Genomic DNA, 22,916 nt, shown 5'->3' on the forward strand with positions numbered 1-22,916 from the left:
TATATCAATTAATCTTTGTGTCGGTCTGCCTCCATATTTAATCAATACTTAATAATTGTAATAAACTATTAGGAATCAGGTAATTTCGGTTCGTCCGTGTCTTCTATTTTTCTGACTATCGCGATTTTACACATATTTTTAATCAATTATTGTTTCTCAATCAAGTCTACATAAAACAGTTTCAGTGATTTTATCGACATAGCTCAGAACCTGCGACCGTAATTAGTTTTAGATACATTAAATTAAAAAAGAAAGAAGTCACTTTCGTTGTTTGTCTTCTGCTTATAATAACAATAACCTGTGAAAATTCTGAAAAGGAAGAAGTTCACTTATCAGCTGGATGTTTATCGTCCAGTTGGCTTTGCAAGTCACTGTATTGTAATAAGTATTGTGGTTATCTCCAAGCTCAATTTGGTTGCTTTCTATTATATAATTTTCATAATAATAAGACAGAGGATAAATACTAATCAAAATGGCGTTACGAGTAATGGTTGGCATAAAGAGAGTGATTGATTACGCTGTTAAAGTAGGTATTTATTTAGGAAGTGTGAAGATCAATTATACAAGTGTTGTGTTCTCATCATTTCTTCGTCATTCCTCTAAGTAATATAGTACTGCACTCTATATTCGTTATTTTCTTGGTGCATGGCCAAATAATTGTGATGCAGATTATGAATACCGTAGTCGGTCAAGTTAAAAAACAAATGTGCCTGTTGTACGAAACCACATATTTGAAAAGTTTACATGTTTGGGTCGGGTATGTACTTTTGGGTTTCGGATGGAAGAACGATAAATTTCAAAAAAGTATTTATTGAGGCTTAGCAACAACTCAAAATGTATTACTACAGAAAATTAGGTGGGTAACCCAATAAGGTACGAGGATACTCAATATTTGAATTATATTTTTCTAAAATGCACTTTAGCAGACGGTTCTACTACATAGAAAATGTTTCTGATTTAGTTTTGGCTCACCACACTTCGGAAGATTTACAGGTGAAATTGAATACTTCATATGAAAAGACATGTTTATACGCAACATATTTCTGCAGGCGACATAATTTTATACAAACTACTACAGCTGTACGGTATTTCGGATTTACAAGTGTAGGATTGCTAATGTAAAATCATTACAAGTGCTTTACGATGGATAAAATAAGTAGGTGCATATGAAAGATGACCCTATGAGATGTTATTTTTCACCGGCAGTGTACACAAACTGTATTTTATGTTTACCAATAGAGCGTTACTAGTATGAAACTACGACAAATCCCAGTACATATCACTATACTCGCTTACGCGTATACCCACTATCGCTGACGCACCTGCTCACTTCAGACGCATCACCCTGCGCTGAACCGTGTAGTATTCATGCTTTTTAGTGGCCGCCTAGTACAGGTTGGTTTGCGAAATTTGCACTGTATTTATTCTGCCATACATCCGGATGCCGTGTACTTTTCCAACGATTGCTTCTGTCGATCACCTTGAATTTAATTTATGTTATGTGAGATATTTTCATGTCTCCCAACGTAAATCTTTTAGGAGACTATAAGAAGGAAAAATAAGTGAAAGAAGAATAATTTTTCAATAATTATTTCCAGTCGTGCGCCAGAAGTAAACCTGCAGGTAGAAAATTTATACGTATAGTAAAGTACGATGTAATACACTTTGTCAGGAATTTTGAGTGATAGTGAAGGTATTTTCTTCCCTATCCTGGTTTCTGTGTATACCGTCCGTCGCTAACACGTCTGCTTCCTACCTACGCACTCCCCTGCTGCGCACCTGCTTGGCTCGGTTAGATAGCATTCGTGCTTTATGCCATGGGGTTTTTATGTCATACGACCACACTATTTAGTATATGCTCTGCTAAAAGAAATACAAAGCTCAAACCTAACCTGAATATGTAAGTAGTGTGTCAAAATTTGGTAGAACGTTTGCTCGAGTAATGCCAAATGTTGTAAAGAACGTTACTGGACCCTTACGGCATATAAAAGGACTGTGTTAGACATTTTCGGTAGGCTTGGTATTTCTGTAATTGGCATAAGCTGTATTTTATTTTACAAGTTAACGTTAAGTCTGCAATCATTATAAGTGCCATAAGAAATCTTATCGCTTTAAAACTCGCATGAAGGTACTTGTAACTACAACTCCGAAAACTAATAAACTAATATTACCAATCCTGCTATACTCTAATCTGCAAATACATAATGGAAAGTGTGCCTTTTAACCACACATTACGCCATAGAAGAGTCATGATGATGTATGGTGCTATGTTGAAACACCCATTTTATTCTTTCCACGGAAATATCTCAAAAACGGTTGAGCATAAATGGACTAAACAAAAAATCAAACTGGAAATACCATGGTGCAAATCGAATGGCGATGTTGGGGTGTCCCCCCAGGGCCGGTCTTCATGGGGGCCCGGGGCCCAAATTTAAATTTTGAAATAGAAACACGGGGCAAGTGATACCTCGTTCAATAGATCTTTAAAAACTTCAAAGTGTCGAAGCAAAAGATTTTTCATATTGGTCACCGCATTGAAAATGTCCGCCAAGATATGTTGCCTGTATCACACAAAACGTCCAATACCATTAAGATGAAAACTGTTGAACATAAATGAATCATACAAAATCTCAAACAGGAAATGCCTTGGGGCACATGGAAAGCTATTGTCGCGGTGCCCCTTCGGGCCACCCTTCATAGGGGCTCAGGGCCCAACTTCAAAATTGTAAATGGAAACATAGGGTGAATGATACCTCGTTCGGTATATCTTTAAAAACTAAAGAGCGCTGTTGCAAAAGATGGTTCATATGTGTCACCATTTTCAAAATGACCATCAAGACACGGTACCTATATCAGATAAAACGTTCAGTAGCATTAATATGAAAACGATTCAAGATAAATAATACGAACAAAAATTCGAATAGGAATTCACAGAGGGTATTTATCATTCCACGGCTCGAGAATGTTCCAACAGAGGAAAAGATGATTAGAGTGAAAGCGCCATAATGCAAAGGAGAAAATCTAATTCTTAGAAAATTATCGCTCCGACCTCCGTTTGTGAGTGAGTGAAGCGGGAAGGAACGGTGAAGTTGCAAACGAGCACTTAATTTTTGCAAATTGTATCCACACAACAAATTATCTGAAATGTGTTTTTATAAGAGATAGATATCTCTTGTAATGGGAAAGAGTAGGTAAAATTCTTGTTAAATGGTACTTTCCATTTTGATTGCAGGCACTGATTTGATGTAAAGATGAATTAACTGAAATGCGAAACAAATTTGTCCAACAATGAAATTTTAGAACAATGTATTTGTCTAACAAATTTTAGAACTACTTTGATTTTATTCAACAGTCGTCTGCACGATATTGGTTCCATTCTTCTCCTTCTATATCTTCTTGCATGTGATAGAAATGAGCTTCACTGAGATGTTGTCCATAGTTACATGTCGAATAACTTTCAGCGGTAATTTCAGTTGTGATGCTTAGTAACGAAAAGATACATACTGATGCAGATGCCTCCCAAACATCTTGCACGCATTGCGTTAAAATATCAGGGGCGAAAGTCTTTGCAAGTTCCAAAAATATATATTTTTAAAACCTTTGCTTCGCATTTCAGTTGCTTCTTGCTTCCCATTCAATCACACGTTGCAATACAAATGGGTGTTATCCTTGAAAGCGAATTTCCCCTTATTTTTATTCATTGCAGTGCCAGTCGACTTGTACACAGAAGTGTTTCAGACAAACCATACCTATTGCAAGTGAACGTGGAGCTCTTATTTAAGATTGTACCATTCATTCCCGCTTCACCCACTTCGGGAGGGAGATCGGAAAGATAATTTTCTAAGAATTAGATTTCCTCTTTTGCAATGTCACTTATACTTTAATAATATTTTTCTCCGTTGCATTATTCTCGAACTGTGGAATGATAAATACCCTCTGTGATATCCTATAGAGTGTTATTCTGTTCTTTTATCTCCAACCGTTTTCATATTAGTGGTACTGGACGTTTTATCTGATACAGCCAACATATCTTGGCGGCCATTTTGAATACGGTAACCGATATGAAAAATCTTTTGCCACAGCGCTTTTTAGTTTTTAAAGATATATCGAACGAGGTATTACTCGACCCATGTTTTCATTTGAAATTTTAAAGTTGGGCCCCGGGTCCCCTGAAGAGCGGCACTGAGGGCACCGCGACATCACCATTCGATTTGCCCCATGGCACTTCCTATTTGAGTTTTTGTTTGGTTCATTTACATTCAACCGTTATCGAGATATTACAGTGGAAAGATTAAAATGGGCCACCCTATATATATATATATACAGTACGAAATTGAAAATCCGACCTAATTGGGACCACAGGTAGTTCGGATTTTCGAACATGTCCAAGGATATGTTATTTAGGCTTAAATATATTGTACTTAAGCCTGTTAGTGCTCTTTTATCGATACAGTGGTTATACAGTACATACACTAATTACAATACCGTATGTAAGGCTACTTATATTTAATATTTCTGATGAACCTGCTCGTACACTAAATTACACTTTCTTGTAACTCACACTTAAAATTTAAGTTGTATAGGCCTAAGGGAAAATAAAAATATATGTCAAGCAATTACATATGAATGGACTTCTGTAAAAACACTGACTTCACACAACGTCGACGGACATTCCTATTATTTGTTTATCGCTAGCGCTAAGACAAAATGTAGAAAGCTTCTAAGGACCGCGTTTAGATTATCGACGTCCTACTATGTGTGTATGTTCGCGATAGGATATGTTAGATAATGTTCTTGTAATTACAAGTACCGATACCTTTATGTGATTTTAGTTCGTATGGGGTAGCACTTGTAGTTTCAGACTTAACGTTACACTTGTAAAATAAAATACAACTTTTATCCATTACAGAAATACTAAGTCTATCGAAAATATCTAATACAGTTCTCTTTCATGTACACTCACTTATTTTAACCTTTTTAAAATGTAGAGAAAGAAAATGTAAAATGCTTTTTTTTTTTTCAACATTTTAGTTGCCTGTCATTCACGCGCCTGTAGTCTTCTTCCGATATCGATTCCTTTCAACCTATTTCAAACAATGATGGACACCGAACATGCCCACATACTTCGCTTTGCGCTGATTCGGTTGAAGTTCTGACTATTAGTGGCCATCCAGCACAGGTTGGTGCGTGCTTTTGTTATGCACATACGCACCATCGGTATCCACCTAAACTTCATCTGTACATAATGGGGTACTATTATTTTGCTTACTGAAAATATTTTAGAGAAGCATAATGACAATTCTAGAAATAATTCTAATTTTCCAACAATTATTTCTGGTAGCCTTCTTGAACTTTACATGTGCTAAGTTGGGTATTGTCATGTCGCCCAAATATGTCTTTTGTCATATACACTCGCTTATTTTAACCGTCATACTACACTTGCAAACATAAAATACATGGGAAAGTGAGACGCGGTTGCTTACTGGTAGAAACTTACCTGTGGTGGGTGGGCTCCCTGATTCGATCCGGCCAAGTAATTTATGTTGGACAATATCGCGTCCGTGGGTTTTTCTCGTGTATTCTCGTTTCATCCCACATTCTTATCTCAGGAATTCTTCCATTATCATTCAGTTGCCTTAATTATTAATAAAATTCCTAACTAACCAAAGCAGTATATATATATTTTAAGATAATATATTTGTGTTACAGTTTCGGCTATGTAACATTGCCTTCCTCAGACACATTATCTGAAGAAGTCTAATTAATTATTTATCTCCCTTAGCCTAATGGTTATAATCATGGGACGTTAAACTGAAAGATTTCATTTCATAAAGTACATGATTAATAGGGCAACCATAAAGCATAAAAAGTACTAAAAGCATAATGGAATTTTTCATCTATGGTTGGTGTCATATCTGATTTTGGCCACTTTACATATCTAAATTTCCTAATTTTATAAGTATAATAAAACATAATTTACTGAAATATTTTGCATAAAGCATAATGCTTAATGCTTTTTATTCCAGAACCTGTATATGTTTACATCAAAGAAAATTATGTTAATATATTTTGTGCCAAAGAAAAAATGATCAACAAAGGCCGTTATCAATGCCGCCAACAATGGAAATCAACTACCAATTGCCTTTACGCGTTATAATGGAAAATTCGAATTCCTCTTCTCTTCGCACCTTCTGCTCAGAAGGATTTTTTTTTTTTTTTTTTTTTTTTTGTTTCTTCACTTTGTGTTAAAAAGCAGGCAAGGCTGGTTGTGCTTATTCCAAGATGGCAAAATCAAAAGTTTATGCAATCTCAGAGAGTAAGAGAATTCTCAACTGACCATTTCAAAGCAGGGGCGTCATTTCAGACTTCGCTTGAGGGGAGCAAGAGCACCACCGACATAAGACTTTCACATTTTATACTAGTATAATAGTAAACAATGTATTAAAGTATATGTATTCCTCAAACTCTTGGGAAGGGGTGGCAATTGGCTCCTCCTGTCCCCTTAAATGACGCCTCTGTTTCAAAGTACAAGGCGGTAATCTACTGTGTACTCTATGTTCTGAATTCATTAAATAGAAGAAGTCTACTGTGCAGCTAAAGCTCAGAGATGACGAGAAGAACCCTAAAACAGGGGAAGCGGGGAAAGGTCAGTGACACGGTCAAGTTCATTTTCGGTTTTTGAGGTGTGGTCTATACTTAGATGTCTGCTACTCCGGGTAGTTATCTGTGTGCTATTCCGTGGTGTCATTTGAAACCCCCGTGCGAAAAGTGGGCGAGCCCATACCTACGTCACACTACTTCTGCTAGGGTTCTTTTCGTCATCTGTGAGCTGTACATGTTTCTTCTTGGAAACGTTGCTTAAGGAAAACTAACAAAATGGTGTAGTATTTATTGACGTAATTTTAGTGGGAAAAATTAATAGTTTTATATACATTTTTAATAGAAATGCTTATAACTAAAGCATAATGTAAGGAAAAATAAAGCATAATATACAGCTGTATAAAGCATAAAGTTGGTTGCCTTAATGATTAATATACGAGTTACAGGTTGGTTACCTACATGAATTGTTATTATTAAGTATTCTGCCTGTTGGCAGGTCGTGGGACTAATGAGGTGTTAATTTTAGACTCGAGCCTGGCCTTCCACGTTTCTCGATCTTCAACTTACATCTCCCAATATTTTCTTGTATCTTTCATATTATCGATCAGTTGTGTTCTTCCTGTTCCTCCCATCTTTCCCTCTATGAAGGTATGAAGAAGCCAATCCCTCAGCAAGATGTGTTCCTAAGAAGGTTGCTGGCTAAAGCGTCACATTCTCTCCTACGGTACCCTTTTTAAAACATATTCGTTTGTTACTCACTCCGCCATTTTATATTCTCTAACTTCCGTAATGTCCAAGTTTGAACCATACAATCCTGTACTCCTGTATTGCCTTTGGCCATTTTCTTCCTTAGTCCAGTGTTAAGCCTCCTAGTTAAGAGTGATCTTTGCTTGTTGAATACCATTTTGGCTACTACGGCGATTCTTGACGTGATCCCTTTCATGCAGTAAGTATCTCTCGCCAAAATACTTTCCAGATATTTGAAATGATCGACCTCTTCAAGTTCTCTTTGTTCTACTCTGACTCGCAAGGACGTATTTCTACGGGATTTTCTCAGGACTTTCAATTTTTCGATATTGATTTCTATTTCATATTGTTTCTTAGTGTCAAGTATTTTTTCCATCATCTCCTGTAGTCTTTCGTCGGTTCTAGTTGTAATAACCATATTACAGGCATTCCAATGCTCCTATATTTCCTATATTTTAACGAAACATCCTATATTTTTGTGGCATTGCTACTTCCACTTGAGAAAATAACATAAGGAAATAAGGTATGGGTGGTTGGAGGGCTCTACAGTAGGGTGGTTGAATGGAGAACACAAGATAAAGCATGCCATGAATATAATCGTTACTGAAGGATTAAACAATTTCTGAAAAACAAATTGTTTGATGCCAAACTGCATTTCATCATTTGTACATTAGTTATTTTTGATAATTTTTTGTGTTTCTTTCAACGCAAAGACACGCTAATTCAGTTACTCTACTCCGAGTTATCAGAGCTAGTCAGAATGCTGTTATTGAGGTTTGGGAAGGCAGATGTTTTGGTGGAGAAGGAGGATACTGATTTATCTGCAATTGATGCCAAGAACAGCGAATACCATCTACGGCAACCTGAAGTTGGAGTGAAAGCGCAAACTGTAATAACTAACTGTTCAGAGCTCAAAAGAGGGAATTCAGGGAGGGTGTGAAGCGATTCTACATTTGTATGGTTTCAAAACTGCTTAAGAAATTACCAATATCGGTACCTTGGTGAAGTATCTCCAGTGTCTACATCCACTATTCAGAAAGGAGATTACTTGTTTATTTGTCCCTTGCACGGAATTTGGCAAAAGAAATGAAGCATGTATTTGCAGATTATAAGAACATCGGTGTCTTCATGGACGAGTAGAAACTATTCTGTGGAGCCATTTATCGGAGATTCTTGGTTTATGGTAAAAACTGAGTGTTGTGATACTTGCGCGTGGATCAATATTGAACAAAGGTATGTGATATAAGAAATTTATGTGGAACAATTAAATATCCAATGATGTCTAAAGTGGTCAAAGCTTTCCTGTCAGTATTTCATGGTAGTGCTGATGTGAAAAGTGGTTTCTCAGAGAAAAATATATTTTAGGAAGTGATCGATCCCATCTTGCACACGAGAGTATAAAGGCTCGGAGGACTGTAAAGGACAGCATTAGAATGTTTGAAGAAAAAGTTGAAAACCTACCTGTTACAAAGCAATTAATAGATACTATGCAGAACGCCTGGATAAAGTAAAAAAGATTATTTAAAATATTGAGATCCAAAGAGGCCGTAGTGGCGAAGGGTTCTAAAGAAGAAATTGCGTTAAGAATACGAAGCAAGAAGCTATATCACGGTAAGTTTCAAAGAGTGAATTGTCTCTGAAGAAATTAAATGAAATGGACGAAACAGTACAGAAGAAAATGGAAGTAGCCACTAGATTGATGGAAGACACTGAGGCAAGATTTTTTATTTTTATTTATTTATTTATTTATTTTTTATTTCTAACTATTGGATAATTGAAATGTTCCTTTTTCACACCTTCACGAAACCTCCTATATTTTTTCGCCATGATTTCCTATATTTTTTCATTAGTATTAGAAAGCCTGATATCATCTGCATACCTGGTCTTGTTAATGATCTACCCTCCAATCTTGAAATCTCCAATTCCCATTGATGCTTTCTTCTTTAAATATTCGCTGTAAATGCGGAATAATTGGAGGAATATACTACATCTTTATCTGACTCCTCTTCCGTTGGTTTCTCCTTGATTCAAGCGCAACTTCACTTATTGTTCTATGTACAGGTTCGAATGAGTCGTCGATCTTTCCGTTTGACTCCAGTTCCTTTAAGTATTTTCATAAGTTGGTCCAGTTTACCCGGTCGAAAGCTCTTTGTCAGTGTATGAAGCACAAACACAATCTTCCTTGCCGTCAAGAACTTGTTCTGCTATAATTTTCATCAACCCAATAGCATCTCTGCTGTCTTTTCCTTTCCGGAATCCAAATTTTAACTCCTCCAACATCTCTTCTATCGTACTTTCCAACCATCTGTACAGTATGCGCACAATAATCTTTCCAGTGTGTGAAGTGAGACTAATGGTTGTGTGATCACTGGCACTTTTTTTTGTTTCTTTTTTCTTAAGTAATGCAACCATTGTAACGTCAAGATAATCTCTTGGCCATTCTCCACTCAGGCAGACCTTGTTATCAAATGAAGTCAGTACTTTCATTGTATTGTCTCCTTATCTCTTGAGCAAATCTGCTGGTATGTCGTCGACTCTAGTGGCCTTCTTCTTTCGCATGTCTTATACTGAATCCTTTCACTGCATAATCCACCTCTTCCTCTGCTTCGATTACAATATCGTTGAGGCGGTTCTTCTGGTCATATAGATCCTTTATGTATTCTTCCTAGATTCCAAAGATCTTTGATAGTGACTGCAAGATCTTGTTGCTCTTCGATTCCAAACGTGCATACACTTTTGTTAGTATATACACTTTGTTTGTGGGTATAGGAGTGGGTTCTTGCTTCGAATACAAACGTGAATAGTGGCGTGGATTCTACTTTAAACAGTATGTTCTGTAAATTAAACTCAAGATTGCGTTTAAATGTTTGATAATGCCGAAATTTTCGATGGGAATTTCCACCTTTGTCAGCGGCTTTTTTTTATTTACATAAACTCGCACTGCTGATTCAATCACGTCTCATGGTTTCCTAATTTAATAGTTGTGACCCTGTGTCTGTTTAGTGCTTTTAGTTGTACGTCCTGTATCATATAGCCTCGGTTTTGAAAAGGAACATAACATCAACCAAATTGACAGGCACAGCAACCGTAGAGCTTCTCCTACATCTTAAGAAATGATCGCCTTTGTCGTGAATTATTTAGTAAAGATCTATAGTAGAGTCATTATTGAAGAAACTAAATTGACACATAATTTGTAAAACTCAGGAACATACCTATATTAATGCTCAAATTTTCAGGGGGAACTCCTGCCTTTGTCAGCTGCTTACTGGTGTTTCAATCATATCTAGTGGCTTCCATGAAATTATTTTTTTATTATGTAATATTGAATATATAATTATATAATACGTTAAATAACTGTGTGGTTTATATTTCTACTTGTACTCTTTCTGGGCAAAGCGAGGAAATTTTCAGCACCTCGTGCAAATTGGTGAAGATATAAAGTCACAGATAATTTTCGAAAGAAAGCAAATTCCTTACTAACTTATAAGGATTGCACTACAAATTGTAGTACTACGAAAATAATAATCCTTACTTAACCACTTCCCGGTCCACTTTATCCGAAGTAACCAGGACCTAGCGGAGCAACCCGAGTTATTAAGATTTCCGCATTTGCTTCAATTTGGACCAGGACGAGTAAATTCGCACTTTGTTTCTTCTACCGTTCTTTTTTGATTTATTGCGATATTTCGTGTACAACATAGTCACGTTTGGGAAGAAAATTCGACCAGAACTTACCTACTTAGTAAAACGAAATAACTCGGGTTAATCCGGGAAGCGGTTAATTCGTCATTATCCTTAATCTGTTCCGAAACAGTGTCAACTGTTCCTTCCATCGTTCTCAAGCAGCAAATCTTCGTGTTTATTGAATTTGCATCCCTCTTTTATTATATATTTCTGGTTACTGTTCTGTTCATTGCGTAATATAATTGTACTAGAACTTAAACGTGTATTGTAAGGAACAGTGGCTGAATGGTAGATCGCTCACCCCTAGTTCGATCTGAAGCCCTGTGAGTGTATGGTGGACAGCATCGTGTCAATGAGTTTTCTCGAGATAATCGTGTTTCCTCTCACATTCTCATTCCACATATAAATTTATGATCATTCACTTTCATTAGTTACTCGGTCTCCTCTATCCGAAAGGGCATGTCCATGGGATGTAAAATTAGAATTTTCATTTCACTTATACATTTGTTAGTACGAAGCCCTTCCTGTTGGCCTAGTTGCTAATGCGCGCACCTTTGCTGCACATGGTCCCAGGTTCGATTTTCGGAAGGAAAGCATTGAACGTATTATAGGGGTTCTTATTCCATCTTAAACTGTAGATCCACATTTCATGTAGTCCCAGTGCTGAAAGGGATGCAAAACTTCAACAAACAATTTGTTGCTCCCAATGTAAATTCTGAATACCAGCAGAAAAAGAAAAGTTAAATATAATCTGACAGATATGTACTGAACTATTCGGATATTCTGACCATAATTAGTTAAATAACGTAGTCTCATGAATATGTAAGATGACGGGGAATTATGGCTAGAGCCTATAATTTCTATGTAATTTTTAGCTTAATTCGGTATAATAGGCCTATGTGTTATTTAACATAAGAGCCACACAAGAAAAGCGTAATTGCTTAAATAAAACTAGGTTTAGTAGCTGTTATATAAAAATATTTAAAAAATAAAAAAAACTGCTTCTATCAGCCTCACGGGGATCTCATAACACTTTATCTGACGTTAATTTTTAACCTAACCTTTTTATTTAATAATAAAAAAAAAGTTTTCAATAATGTAGGTGATCTTAACATGTTCCAAACCAATTTAAAAAATAACCACATTAGTTATTACACTAAAGATATGGTTTACTAGGATGCTATAATTGCCCCATTTCATTATACTGTGGGCCAATTATGGCAAATATATATGGGAGCGTTTTAGTAAGGGTATGAAATCTGAAGGAGAAAATGTATCAAAACGTTGCTTATTGGAATTCTGTTTAAAGTCTGCTGAATTTTGATGTCTTTATGAACTTCTGTGGTATAGATATCTACATTACATACAGCCAAAGAGCTTCTTTTTCGATGTTGATATAGTGAAGTGGATTTTTTTCACCCTCTTACCCTAAATGGATATGAACTATTTATAGTAGAAGACAATAAAATAGCAGGGAAACTGTACAGATGGGCATAAAGATGAACTTTTTTCAGTAGGTCCAGACTCAGATTTTGATTGAGTCTTTACGTTGTTACGTACGTTGCGTTGGAAAATGACAATATAAGCTATTTATATTTTTCAGAATGTGAAGGGTACTGTAAATGTACTAAATAACTTGAGGCCTAAAAGTTGTAAAGTGTATTTGTGAGTTCATAGTTAAATTGTTCTTTTTTGTTTCTGAAGAATAAATAAATGAATAAAATAAAACAAATATATAAAGTAAAACAAATAATAAATAAATTATAATCCATTTTTACTGTCTGGAATTTTTATTCGTAACTTCTTTATAAATAGTGATAAAAAGCATTTAAAGACATTTTGAATGGCTAAAACAGGCCTATGATATGGTTGCCCAAAAGTCAATATAATATAATCTCTTGTCCTGTTATAAATGCAGTAGGATTTTGGAGGCTTTGCCATAATTCCTTCAGGCTTGGTGCAATTATGGCGGTTGGGAGTTCAAACACAAATAAAAAATTCTTTATAGAGGTTTGAGATTTTCCTTCTTAATTGATGCAAATAATATTGAAGTAATTTAGAATTATTATGGTATTTGTCAAAATTAAAACAAAAGATATTATTTTGGAATATAAGCAATTAAAGTTAAGGTTAAAGTTTACCTGCCATAATTGCCCCACGTCACCCTCTGGTAAACTAAAAGCCCAGTGTCTCTTTTTAACCTCGTAGAATTCCATGTGCCATTAAGACTTTCACAACAGAGTCAGTATATGTATACTCTACACGTTCGAATGGAACAGTTCTGCGTAGTCAACAGAATTGAGAACTGAAATTTCTAGTTTAACGTTCCATTCGTTAAAAGTGATGATTATGAGAGAATTGGTGGAATTAGAATGTGGGAGGAAACAACCTACGAACATGTTATTTACCACAAACTCACATGGCCAAGGATCGAACGAGGGGCCTTTCGCATTGCAGATGAACACTAGCACTGAGCCACCTGCCTCCCAGAAGTGAGAAGACCAATACGTAACAAGAAGTAAAGAAGATATGTTAATACTATAATCAAGGAAATTTGCCGATTGAGAAAGACGCATGTTTTTTAAGAACAGATAGAGGAGGGATGACACATTAGACAAACATTTATTTTTATAATTTGCAGGATGTGTATGTTGGATACTCTGACTTATTATCAAAATTGCATTATTGTTTGTTTCAGCGTTATAAATCCGAGTGTCTACAAAGACACAAAAAGTAATAGACTTTGCCAGATTTATTTTCAAAAAGCTTTCCAGTGATGTGAAAGAAAATTATAAGTAATCTGTATTAAAAACCCAAAAGAGTTTAGCAATTACGGTGAGACATAACTCATTATTGATGAATCCTAAAGTTAGATCTACCAGGTAACCAAAAAGTTCTTGCCGTTCTAGAGCAGTGATAAACAAAGAGCAGTACCTTTATGTTTCGAAGTAATTTCCATCAGCATCCAACACCTTTTGCAAACGTTCCTGCAGCTGCACAATACTCTCATGTGATAAAACTCGGCGGTCGTCAGGTCGGCAAATGCAAAGAAGTCCGTGAATGCGTTTCGAAGGTCTTCCTCATTTGTAAAGGATCTCCCACGGAGGTGGTTGTCGAGGGAATGAAACAGGTGGTAGGTGCACTCTTTGCAACTGCTGAGAGTAGATGATGGTCTGATCAGGTGGAAGAAGAAGCTCGTAATGCACCATTTGCCAACAATTCCACCTTTCATGGGTGCAGAAGTATTTTGAGGTGTGAGGAACAGGGTCACGTAACGACAATCAATGTCTTGTACGCTTAGAAGTGTCATAGAGGACCCACTTTTTGTGACCAGTGTGCAGGAGCTCGAAGATGGGTATGTTTAGCTGCCAAGTGAACAAGGACAAACAGGTTGTCACTCGCTTGTTTCTTGTTGGCTGCCGACTTGTAGTGTACACACTTGCTTAACTTGTATGGCTTCCCTATTACATGCAGGTGCAGACCGGCTGTTTCAGCGGAAACATGGAACACTTCTACAAGTTCATCACACGTTAGACCACTATTCTTCTCGATGGCTGCTTCTAGGGCCTCGTCATCCAACACATGTGGTCGTCCACTGCGAGGTTCATCCGAAAGGCTCACATCTCCCGAACGAAATTTCTGAAACCAATGCTTGGCGGTGCGTTCGTTCACGACATTTTTCCCAAATGCCTGGCATATGTGGCAGATGACAAGTCATACAACAAACACACGCGAACAAGCTGCATCAATACCTCCATTACTGTTCGACACTAGACAAACTATGACTGCTATATGTGTGCAACGTGCTTGTATTACTGAAGATCGATGTTCAGACTAACTCCTGATTACTTGGCAGCGACGTGCGTCATTTCGTTTCTTCTCTGTGAGCGCATGGTTAATGGGTAGTATGACAATAGATGCATGTTCGAAACTGAATTGTAGGTTTTACAAATGTAACCCACTTTCTTAAAAATATTTTGAATATATATTGGCTTAATATATATGTATTGTTATATTCATCATTCCAATGTTCTTGCAAATTGTTTTCGGTTTCCATTCAACTTCTTTATTCAGGTGATTATTTTTCTATGTGATGATTGTAACTGATATGAAACTGGTTTAAGATTATTGTTTGAAATGTAACTTCTGTATTGTTTTTTCATAATCAGAACCTTTGAACGTTTGTATTTTGATTTTCAGGTAAGAGTGAAGTCAGACAAAACAGGAGTAGTGACTGACGGTGTTAAACATTCCATGAACCCTTTCGATGAAATTGCCGTCGAAGAAGCCGTCAGATTAAAGGAGAAAAAGATTGCAGGAGAAATCGTTGCAGTTTCATGTGGACCACAACAATGTCAGGTAAGCCATGAAATTTGTAATGATGCGTAAAGAACGTTCTCTCTCTTCAGTCTTTTATTTTCGTTGTTTACTTCTTAATATTCGATACCTTATTTCTGGTATCTTCCTTTAAGTTTGTCGCTAGAAAAGGGTTAGTGTTTAGCTGTGTATCAAGTAATGATTACGGATATATGTAAGCAAAAGCAAATACTTTAAGATAGAAATATTGAAAAAGATAAATATTAAGAACTTACCTTAAGTGCTTCTGGGAGAATTAGTATCTGAATTAACAACTTAAGGCACTAACGTGACGCATAATTACAAATATTAACTTGAATTAAATTTGACGTACGTTTATCATTTAATATTGCTGGCATTTTCAATGCAAACTCTCATTGAGATAAATCCATATCAAGTGATCCAGTGCATGTTACTCGACTTTTTTTTTTTTTAATTAATTTTTGATGTGCAGTTACCTTACCATGTCGTTAGTTCAAAACAACCATTAAGTGTAGTGACTTTAGGTCTCGAGTGGCAGCTATATTTGTTTTCGGAGATGCGCCATTTGGTGGTGGTGTAAGGGGTTACCGAATCTGAAGTATTTCAGCCCCTCGTTGTTCTATCGATGTGGAGCAAAAACCAAAATGGTCAGCTAATTGTAAGCTACAAGACTATGTATTAGCCATTATCGTCCCCATGAAGTATAGCAGGATGAAAAGTAAGTCTGAAAAAGTAGGCCATTGACGTTATAAGTTCTGAGTTGATCAGACGATTTTCGCAAGAAGGCAGATGATGAGGAAGGTGAGCTTTTTTGGATAAAGAGGTCTGATATAGAAGTGCTCATTCACCAAGTCCTTAGACTGTAACGGTTATTCTGGCTATCTACAAGTCAGGAGCCGTACGCTGTCATGGCTTAGCGTGGCCTGAGAGTTACCTTACTTTTATGAACGATGACTTACACGGAATGACTTTACCTTTAGTTCCAGTGCCACTAAATCTTGGCCTCGGATCACCAAGGGTGAGCTTGATGACCCGATCTAATTACCTAATAAACACAAAAGGAAAGGAAGAAAGAAAAACATTCTTTAATAATGAGAAGGGGCTTCCCTCCCATTAATATTTGATTAATTGATTAAGTGGCCTGAACAATAATTCTAGTTAAAAAGAAAAAAAAATCACAACGATATACACTTCCAAGTCCTTGGCAACAACCTTATCAAACAACTAGTAAAATTGACTAAAATAATCCACTGGTTATATTAAGAACATCTTATCTAATTCTATAATGTAGAAATAATATCACCCTGAAATAAAATAGTTATTGATTAAAAGGATTTATTAATGCAACTTTAAGAAGGAAAAGAAAAACAAATATTTTATAATCACCTTAAGCAAAAATGTCATTTTTGTAAACAGTTGACTAGAACAACTTATCCATAAACTACAAATATTGACGTTGATTTACGAGGTCCCAGTTCAAGAAAAGTTGAAAGGCTATCACAGTTGTCGTATATAGACAATAGGAAATAATTCCAAAACTGATATTGACGTACACGTTAGAATTCGCAAGAGTAGTTATATTCTGTCTAAATTTCTTTCACATAGCCACATACATCGTAACACTTCCAAATATGAACAGTTAGATTGTAGGCACACATTATGTTAGGGTAAACAAGTTGAGTGAACACTATAAATGGTAGTAATTATACTAATTCTGAAACACTTACTGATATTCCACTAGAAATCGCCTATCCACTATCTTCGCCTTCCTCCCATGATTCGTAACTTACACATTTCAGGCCTTATTAGTCAATGAGAATAAACTATACTAGTTGGGTCTTGATCACAATGCGTCGATGGTGGCATATACGACAAGTGAGGGGTCAGTTTACCATTTAGGATTACTCAAGTGCTGGCCGAATTATAACAAAAAGCGATTTCTTTACACCTTCATTTTCAGTATTTATATACTTGTTTCCACTACTACATATACTTCGATTCATATATTTACTTATATTACAGCACTTCGGAAAAATATAACTATAATAATTTCACATTGTAGGCATTCAAGTTAGACCAGCATATCTAAACAACCTATGATAGGTAGTCCCACATTAAACTCCTTTTGTATTAACCTTTACCCTCGTAACATTTTAAAATGCCACAACAAGACGAGCATTACAGGCTACTTCAAATATTAAGACTGCTAACACTGACCTGGCTACGGAGGAAGCGGTACATAAATACCTTATGTAAGGAACCAACGAAACTCCTTTCCAAACTAGTGCCTAAAGAAACCCATAAATATAGGAATAAATGGGCCTAGTTAAGTTATCAATTGACAATTTAAGTTATTGAGGTTTAATACGTATGTATATGCGGACAACTTGAGAAAAGGGACATCGAAAACATATGTACTTATGTCTTCCATATGTATAGCTATGTACGTATCCATCAGACCAAACCTTTACAGGGATCTCGGACATACCGACCTTCGAAACCCCGGTTCAGAATTACACTGGAGAGGGACAGAACAAACATAAATAATCATAATATAATATAGATGTCATCTTAAGTATGTAAATATGAGATATGTTAATAATGATAATCGTGGAGACCATAACCCTGAGACAGAACTTATGTAAAAAAGAACACGAGGAAATAAACGTCATACGTCAACCCTTTAATTGTCACACAAGACAAGACGTAGGACACAAGAAAATGATTATAATACGTCAATCAAGTAGTTACCATACTAGATAAGACGTAGGACACAAGGAAATTATTATATTAGCATTGGAACGACGTGGAGCGAGAGAGAAAAGGAGAACAAGCTATCGCCGTGTATGTGTGGAAACGTGAAGCTTTACTAATTACACATTCTTAAGTTTTCAGACTGCCCCTGTACAGAGCAAACACAAAAGTAGGAAAGACACATGTTACTATTATTCTTACTGATCAGGCGTGAATATCGTTACGTCGACGAAAATTTCATATTTTATCTGGATTGTGCTATCTTACGCCAAACAATTCTTTATCTGCACCACAATTCTCTGTCTGCACCACAAAAAGGTCGTGGCTAATTTATCACTAAATCAGAAATCCAGTACGTATCGTACAACTCATGATCAAATTACTATTTCTTCATGTTATAGCTTAACTGCACATCCATGGCGTGAATCGTTAATTGTGGATCCTACCTGACAGTGACTGTTGTATTCCGGCTTTTACATATTTTCCCAAGTTAGGCCACTTCACACTGACTTCAACACTTACATAATGCGAGTTCTTACGTAAGTTCACCATTATATTTCTTTGAGACCGTCGATTGATATAAAAGCAATAATTGAAATTATTCAGGTCGTGTCTTTGTGTTTCAACTTTGCTTCATCTTCTTCTTCTTCTTCTTTTTCTTCTACCTACTCTCTTTGCGCGCTGTCCTTCGTCCTTCCCGAACGACAACTAAATTCTTTTTTCGCTCAATAACTGAAACATTCAGATTGTTTCAACTAAATATTGATATATGTTAATTGAATAATTACTCTGTATTATAGCAACAATTTCAATAACAATTTCAAGGAAAATCTTAATGGGAAAAGAACATAAACGATTAAGAAATATTAAGTCTATAATGTTCTAGAACTTTCTCTACCGGAAATACGGTACTCCTTGTACCCCGTTCGTTTCTACACCTATACAGACTATTTCAAATAGCCCGTACAACCTTTAGATTAAAGAAAGAGGAATAATTGTTTTGCGATAACAAAACGTAAAGGCATAATTATACAAAATCGCATAAACTACTAAAATTATAAACAAGATAACAATTATACAAGAAAATTGGTAAAGAGAAACAACTAAATAGCTCAAAATTTATTGAGAAGAGCTGAACCACTTTGAGGAGCAACTACGCTCGTCTCAAGACTGATAATTCCCCTTTTTTTGGTAGAAATTATTAAAAAGTCTGAAAAGTGAAAAAGTGCGTACTTCACAGGTAGATATATCTCTGGTGGGGGACCTGATAAAAATATTCAATTCTTCCCCATAAAAGGTTTGTATGATATTATTGTATACCAAAAATTAGTAGTTTCAGATTTTACTATAAGTACCTTTATTATTAACACGAGTTATACCTACAAATAAACATAGGCAAAAGTACGAATAACCGATAGTTTACTGTATGGACATAATAAACCAATAGGCAGTGGATGAATAACTCACGGAGGAGTTAAGCCAAATATACAAGAAGTGTTATCCTGTTAAGAAGCAAACAGAACAAATGTACATGAACACACAGTCAGCAGGCTGCGTGATCCAACATGCAGAATCGTGTTCAGACATGCAGCAGATGGGAATTCACCATCGGTGCCTCAGTCAGATGTGTATGGCGCAAGGGACGGTTGTGTTCGTGCAGATCTGTGTGTCATTACTAGACTTCGGAATTTTAGGCACCAAAAAGTTTAATTTTAGGCGCCTAAAATAGGTACTAAAAATAGGAAAATAGGCGCTAAAAATTAAAAATAGGCTCTAAAAATAATAGTATAAATTATTACATACCCCTTTTTATTAACATCTTTTGTTTTCAGTGAATCAGGTGATTCATTCAGTACACAACTTGCTCATTCGTAATTTTGGAAACAGTAAATTACCAACAGTTTCTCAAAGTTTTCGACTGTCAATCTCTCTCTTTTGTCTGTAAGGATCATCTTTGCTGCCGAAAACGATCTTTCCACTGAGACAGATGTTACAGGAGCATACTTAAATTTCGATACATTTTTCATTTCCACTTCGTCGGGGATGGTTTCATCCTCTCCCATCAAAACTTTCCCTATACGAGCCAACACAAGAAATCCCTCATTCTTCTTCACTACACTTTCCCACTTACACTGCACTTTTTCCCCAACTTTCCCCGTAGCACTTTGGATTTTCTTTTCGGCTTCGTTAACTACTGACACCTGTTCACTAAGTGGCTTTCCCGTAGCTTCCAACTTAGTGATCGTCGTAGGTAAGAATGAAAAATTTGACTTGATATATACAAGATCTCTTTTGAGAATGGGATCTTTGAAAAGTTCCTTCAAAACTGAAACACTTGCAATGTTTTCCACACCAGGAAGTTCGCCAACAACACCAGCAATAGCGTCCAAGTTCTCTGCGTAATACAAAGCTGCTTCAAGCCATGTTCCCCAGCGCGTTAGGACAGGTTGTGGAGGAAGAGAAATGCCAGGCAGTTTTTCTTTAAAGACAGCGATTCTCGATGGGGCTTTGCAAAAAGTTTTTTTCATGTTAGAAATGAGGGCATTGACTTGAGGAAATTCGTTCCTGATTGTTTCAGAAATTCTATGAAAAGCATGTGCTACACAGGTAACATGGATGAGGTTGGGGTAGAAAGGTTTTAGGTTCTTAAACGCAGCAATCATGTAAGAAGCTGCATCTGTGCAAAGAAGAAGAATTTTAGAATCATCCACACCACTAGGATACAGAAGTTGCAAACTTTTGTTCACGGTATAAGCAATTGTCTGGGCACTCACTTTCTTAATTTCCTTGCTACTTAACAAGTGAGGAGTTGAAGGTCCATCTTCATCAGGTTTTCCTACAACAACATTCACTATGTATCTATTGCATGCATCAGTAGTCTCATCGACGCCTACCCAAATGCTGGAATCGCCAATATCCTTTCTGATTGTATCAAGTGTATTGTTGTATTCAGAATCCAAACACGTTTTCCTGAGTGTTGACTCACACGGTATCGATTGCTGGCACCACTTCTGTAAAAACTGTCGGAATGTTTCATTTTGAAGTGTGTTCCATGGGATGTTGGCAGCGACAAGGGCTCTAGCAAGATCCGCATTAAATGTGTTCGCAGTTCCAGATTCAGATCCAGATCCAGAAGGCTGAGTTAACTGTGTCTGTTTCTGTTGTTTCTTCGCTTTAGATTTGGCAAGATGTCCAGCACCATCAATGTGTTGCTTTAAGTGGCACTTCTTTTCCTGAGAAACCTTAAAAAAAAAAAAAAAAAAAAAAAAAAAAAAACGCTTAGAAATATATTTTCAACTGCTTCTTACAAAACTAGTGAAGATGGTGGCGTTTTAACTTTAATTTCGGTTTCAAATTCTCTAATTTTCTTCGTGTACATTGCGACTAGTATTTTCAAACGGGTCAGTTCGGGTCAGCTTATTGTTGGACACCCTCAGTAACGGGTCGGGTCAGGTCAGCCTAACTCGGGTCACGAGTCTGGTATCGTTAGACCAACTCAGTTCACCAGTCGGGTCGGGTCAAACTATCTCGGGTGACCCGACTCGACCGGTGAACTGAGTTGGTCTAACGCTACCCGACCCGTGACCCGAGTTAGGCTGACCTGACCCGACCCGTTACTCGAGGGTGTCCAACCAAAAGTCGACCCGAACTGACCCGATTGAGAGCACTAATTGCGACAACTACCATCACTGTTTGCTTGCCTTTCTGGTCGTAATGTGCTTTTTTTTTTTTTTTTTTAATCGGTGAACGTTACATTATTGATTTAAAGTTGACAAAAAGGCAAACTTGTTGGTCTACCTCGTTAAAGACCAATATACCCCAGTCCCATTTCGAATCAGAACAGATCAAATAAAAGACTAATCGATGAGCATTTTACTTCAGAATAATCCCCAATTTACAGACAGAAGCAATAAAATTGTATATCAATATCTGAGAAATAATATTTAATTTTAAGCACTGTAACTAATTTAATTTTAAGCACTATATTTTATTTAATTTCGAATGCTGACACACTCCAACTTGGCAAAAATTAAAACATAATTTGGCAATATTTTGTTTGAGATTTGGATGCCAAAATAATTGCATGAAAAATTTCAAAATATCGTCCCTTTAAAATTTTCTTTAAAACTGTAATTTACAAAATTTTTAACTGATTTGAACCAAATTTTCCCCAAAATATGATTAAAATGTTTCAGTGTGAAAATCAGTGACCTGTCAAAAATTTAAAATAAGGGCCGTTTTAAAATTTCAAAAATTCAAAATTTTTGCAACTATCAACTGACAGAAACCAAAGTTAGAACGAAAATAAAGTATTAGCAATGCCTTAGTTGAGCGTGAACATCAGCATGATACAATAAATAAAATTGGCGTTTTTTAATTTTTTTTTTTTTTTGGAAATTAGTTGTCTCTTGCGGCCCTGCGACAAAAGGTGTATGGATATTCTTCATCAGGAGAGAGAGAGAGAGAGAGCAATCGATTAGAATTCCTTTTTTTTTTTTTTTTTTTTTGGCTTTGGGGAGAGAACATCAGAGACAAATTCTTCCTTTCTTAAGATCTGTCCTAAAATAAAATTATCCGCAATTGTAATTCTTGTTAGACGAGTGTCAGACTGTTCTTTTCTTGCCCCTGTGTGGAATTTATTTGTCTGTAACTATGGATGGAAATCAATAGCATCTTAAGACAATAGACAGTAGCACCTCGAGCAAAATTGATAAATAAAAAAACAAAGAGACAAACAAGTTTCTGCTTCGTAAAACAAGTTCTGAGACAATCTATGAACCTCAAACGCCGTT

General features: G+C 36.3%; 1 protein-coding gene across 1 annotated transcript in view; it reads left to right on the forward strand.

The window, feature by feature from the left end:
- The first annotated feature begins 301 nt into the window (after positions 1-301).
- Positions 302-22,916, forward strand: part of Etfb (Electron transfer flavoprotein beta subunit) — a 49,009-nt gene continuing 26,394 nt past the window's right edge. Inside the window, exons 1-2 of the mRNA XM_081730607.1 lie at positions 302-526; positions 15,232-15,390. Of these exons, the coding sequence (XP_081586733.1) occupies positions 473-526; positions 15,232-15,390 (213 nt within the window). The 5' untranslated portion in view covers positions 302-472. The remainder of the gene's footprint in view (positions 527-15,231; positions 15,391-22,916) is intronic.

Source organism: Thermobia domestica, chromosome 11 (genome assembly GCF_964235325.1).
Source record: "Thermobia domestica chromosome 11, izTheDome1.hap1.1, whole genome shotgun sequence".
In the NCBI taxonomy this organism is placed as follows: Eukaryota; Metazoa; Arthropoda; class Insecta; order Zygentoma; family Lepismatidae; genus Thermobia; species Thermobia domestica.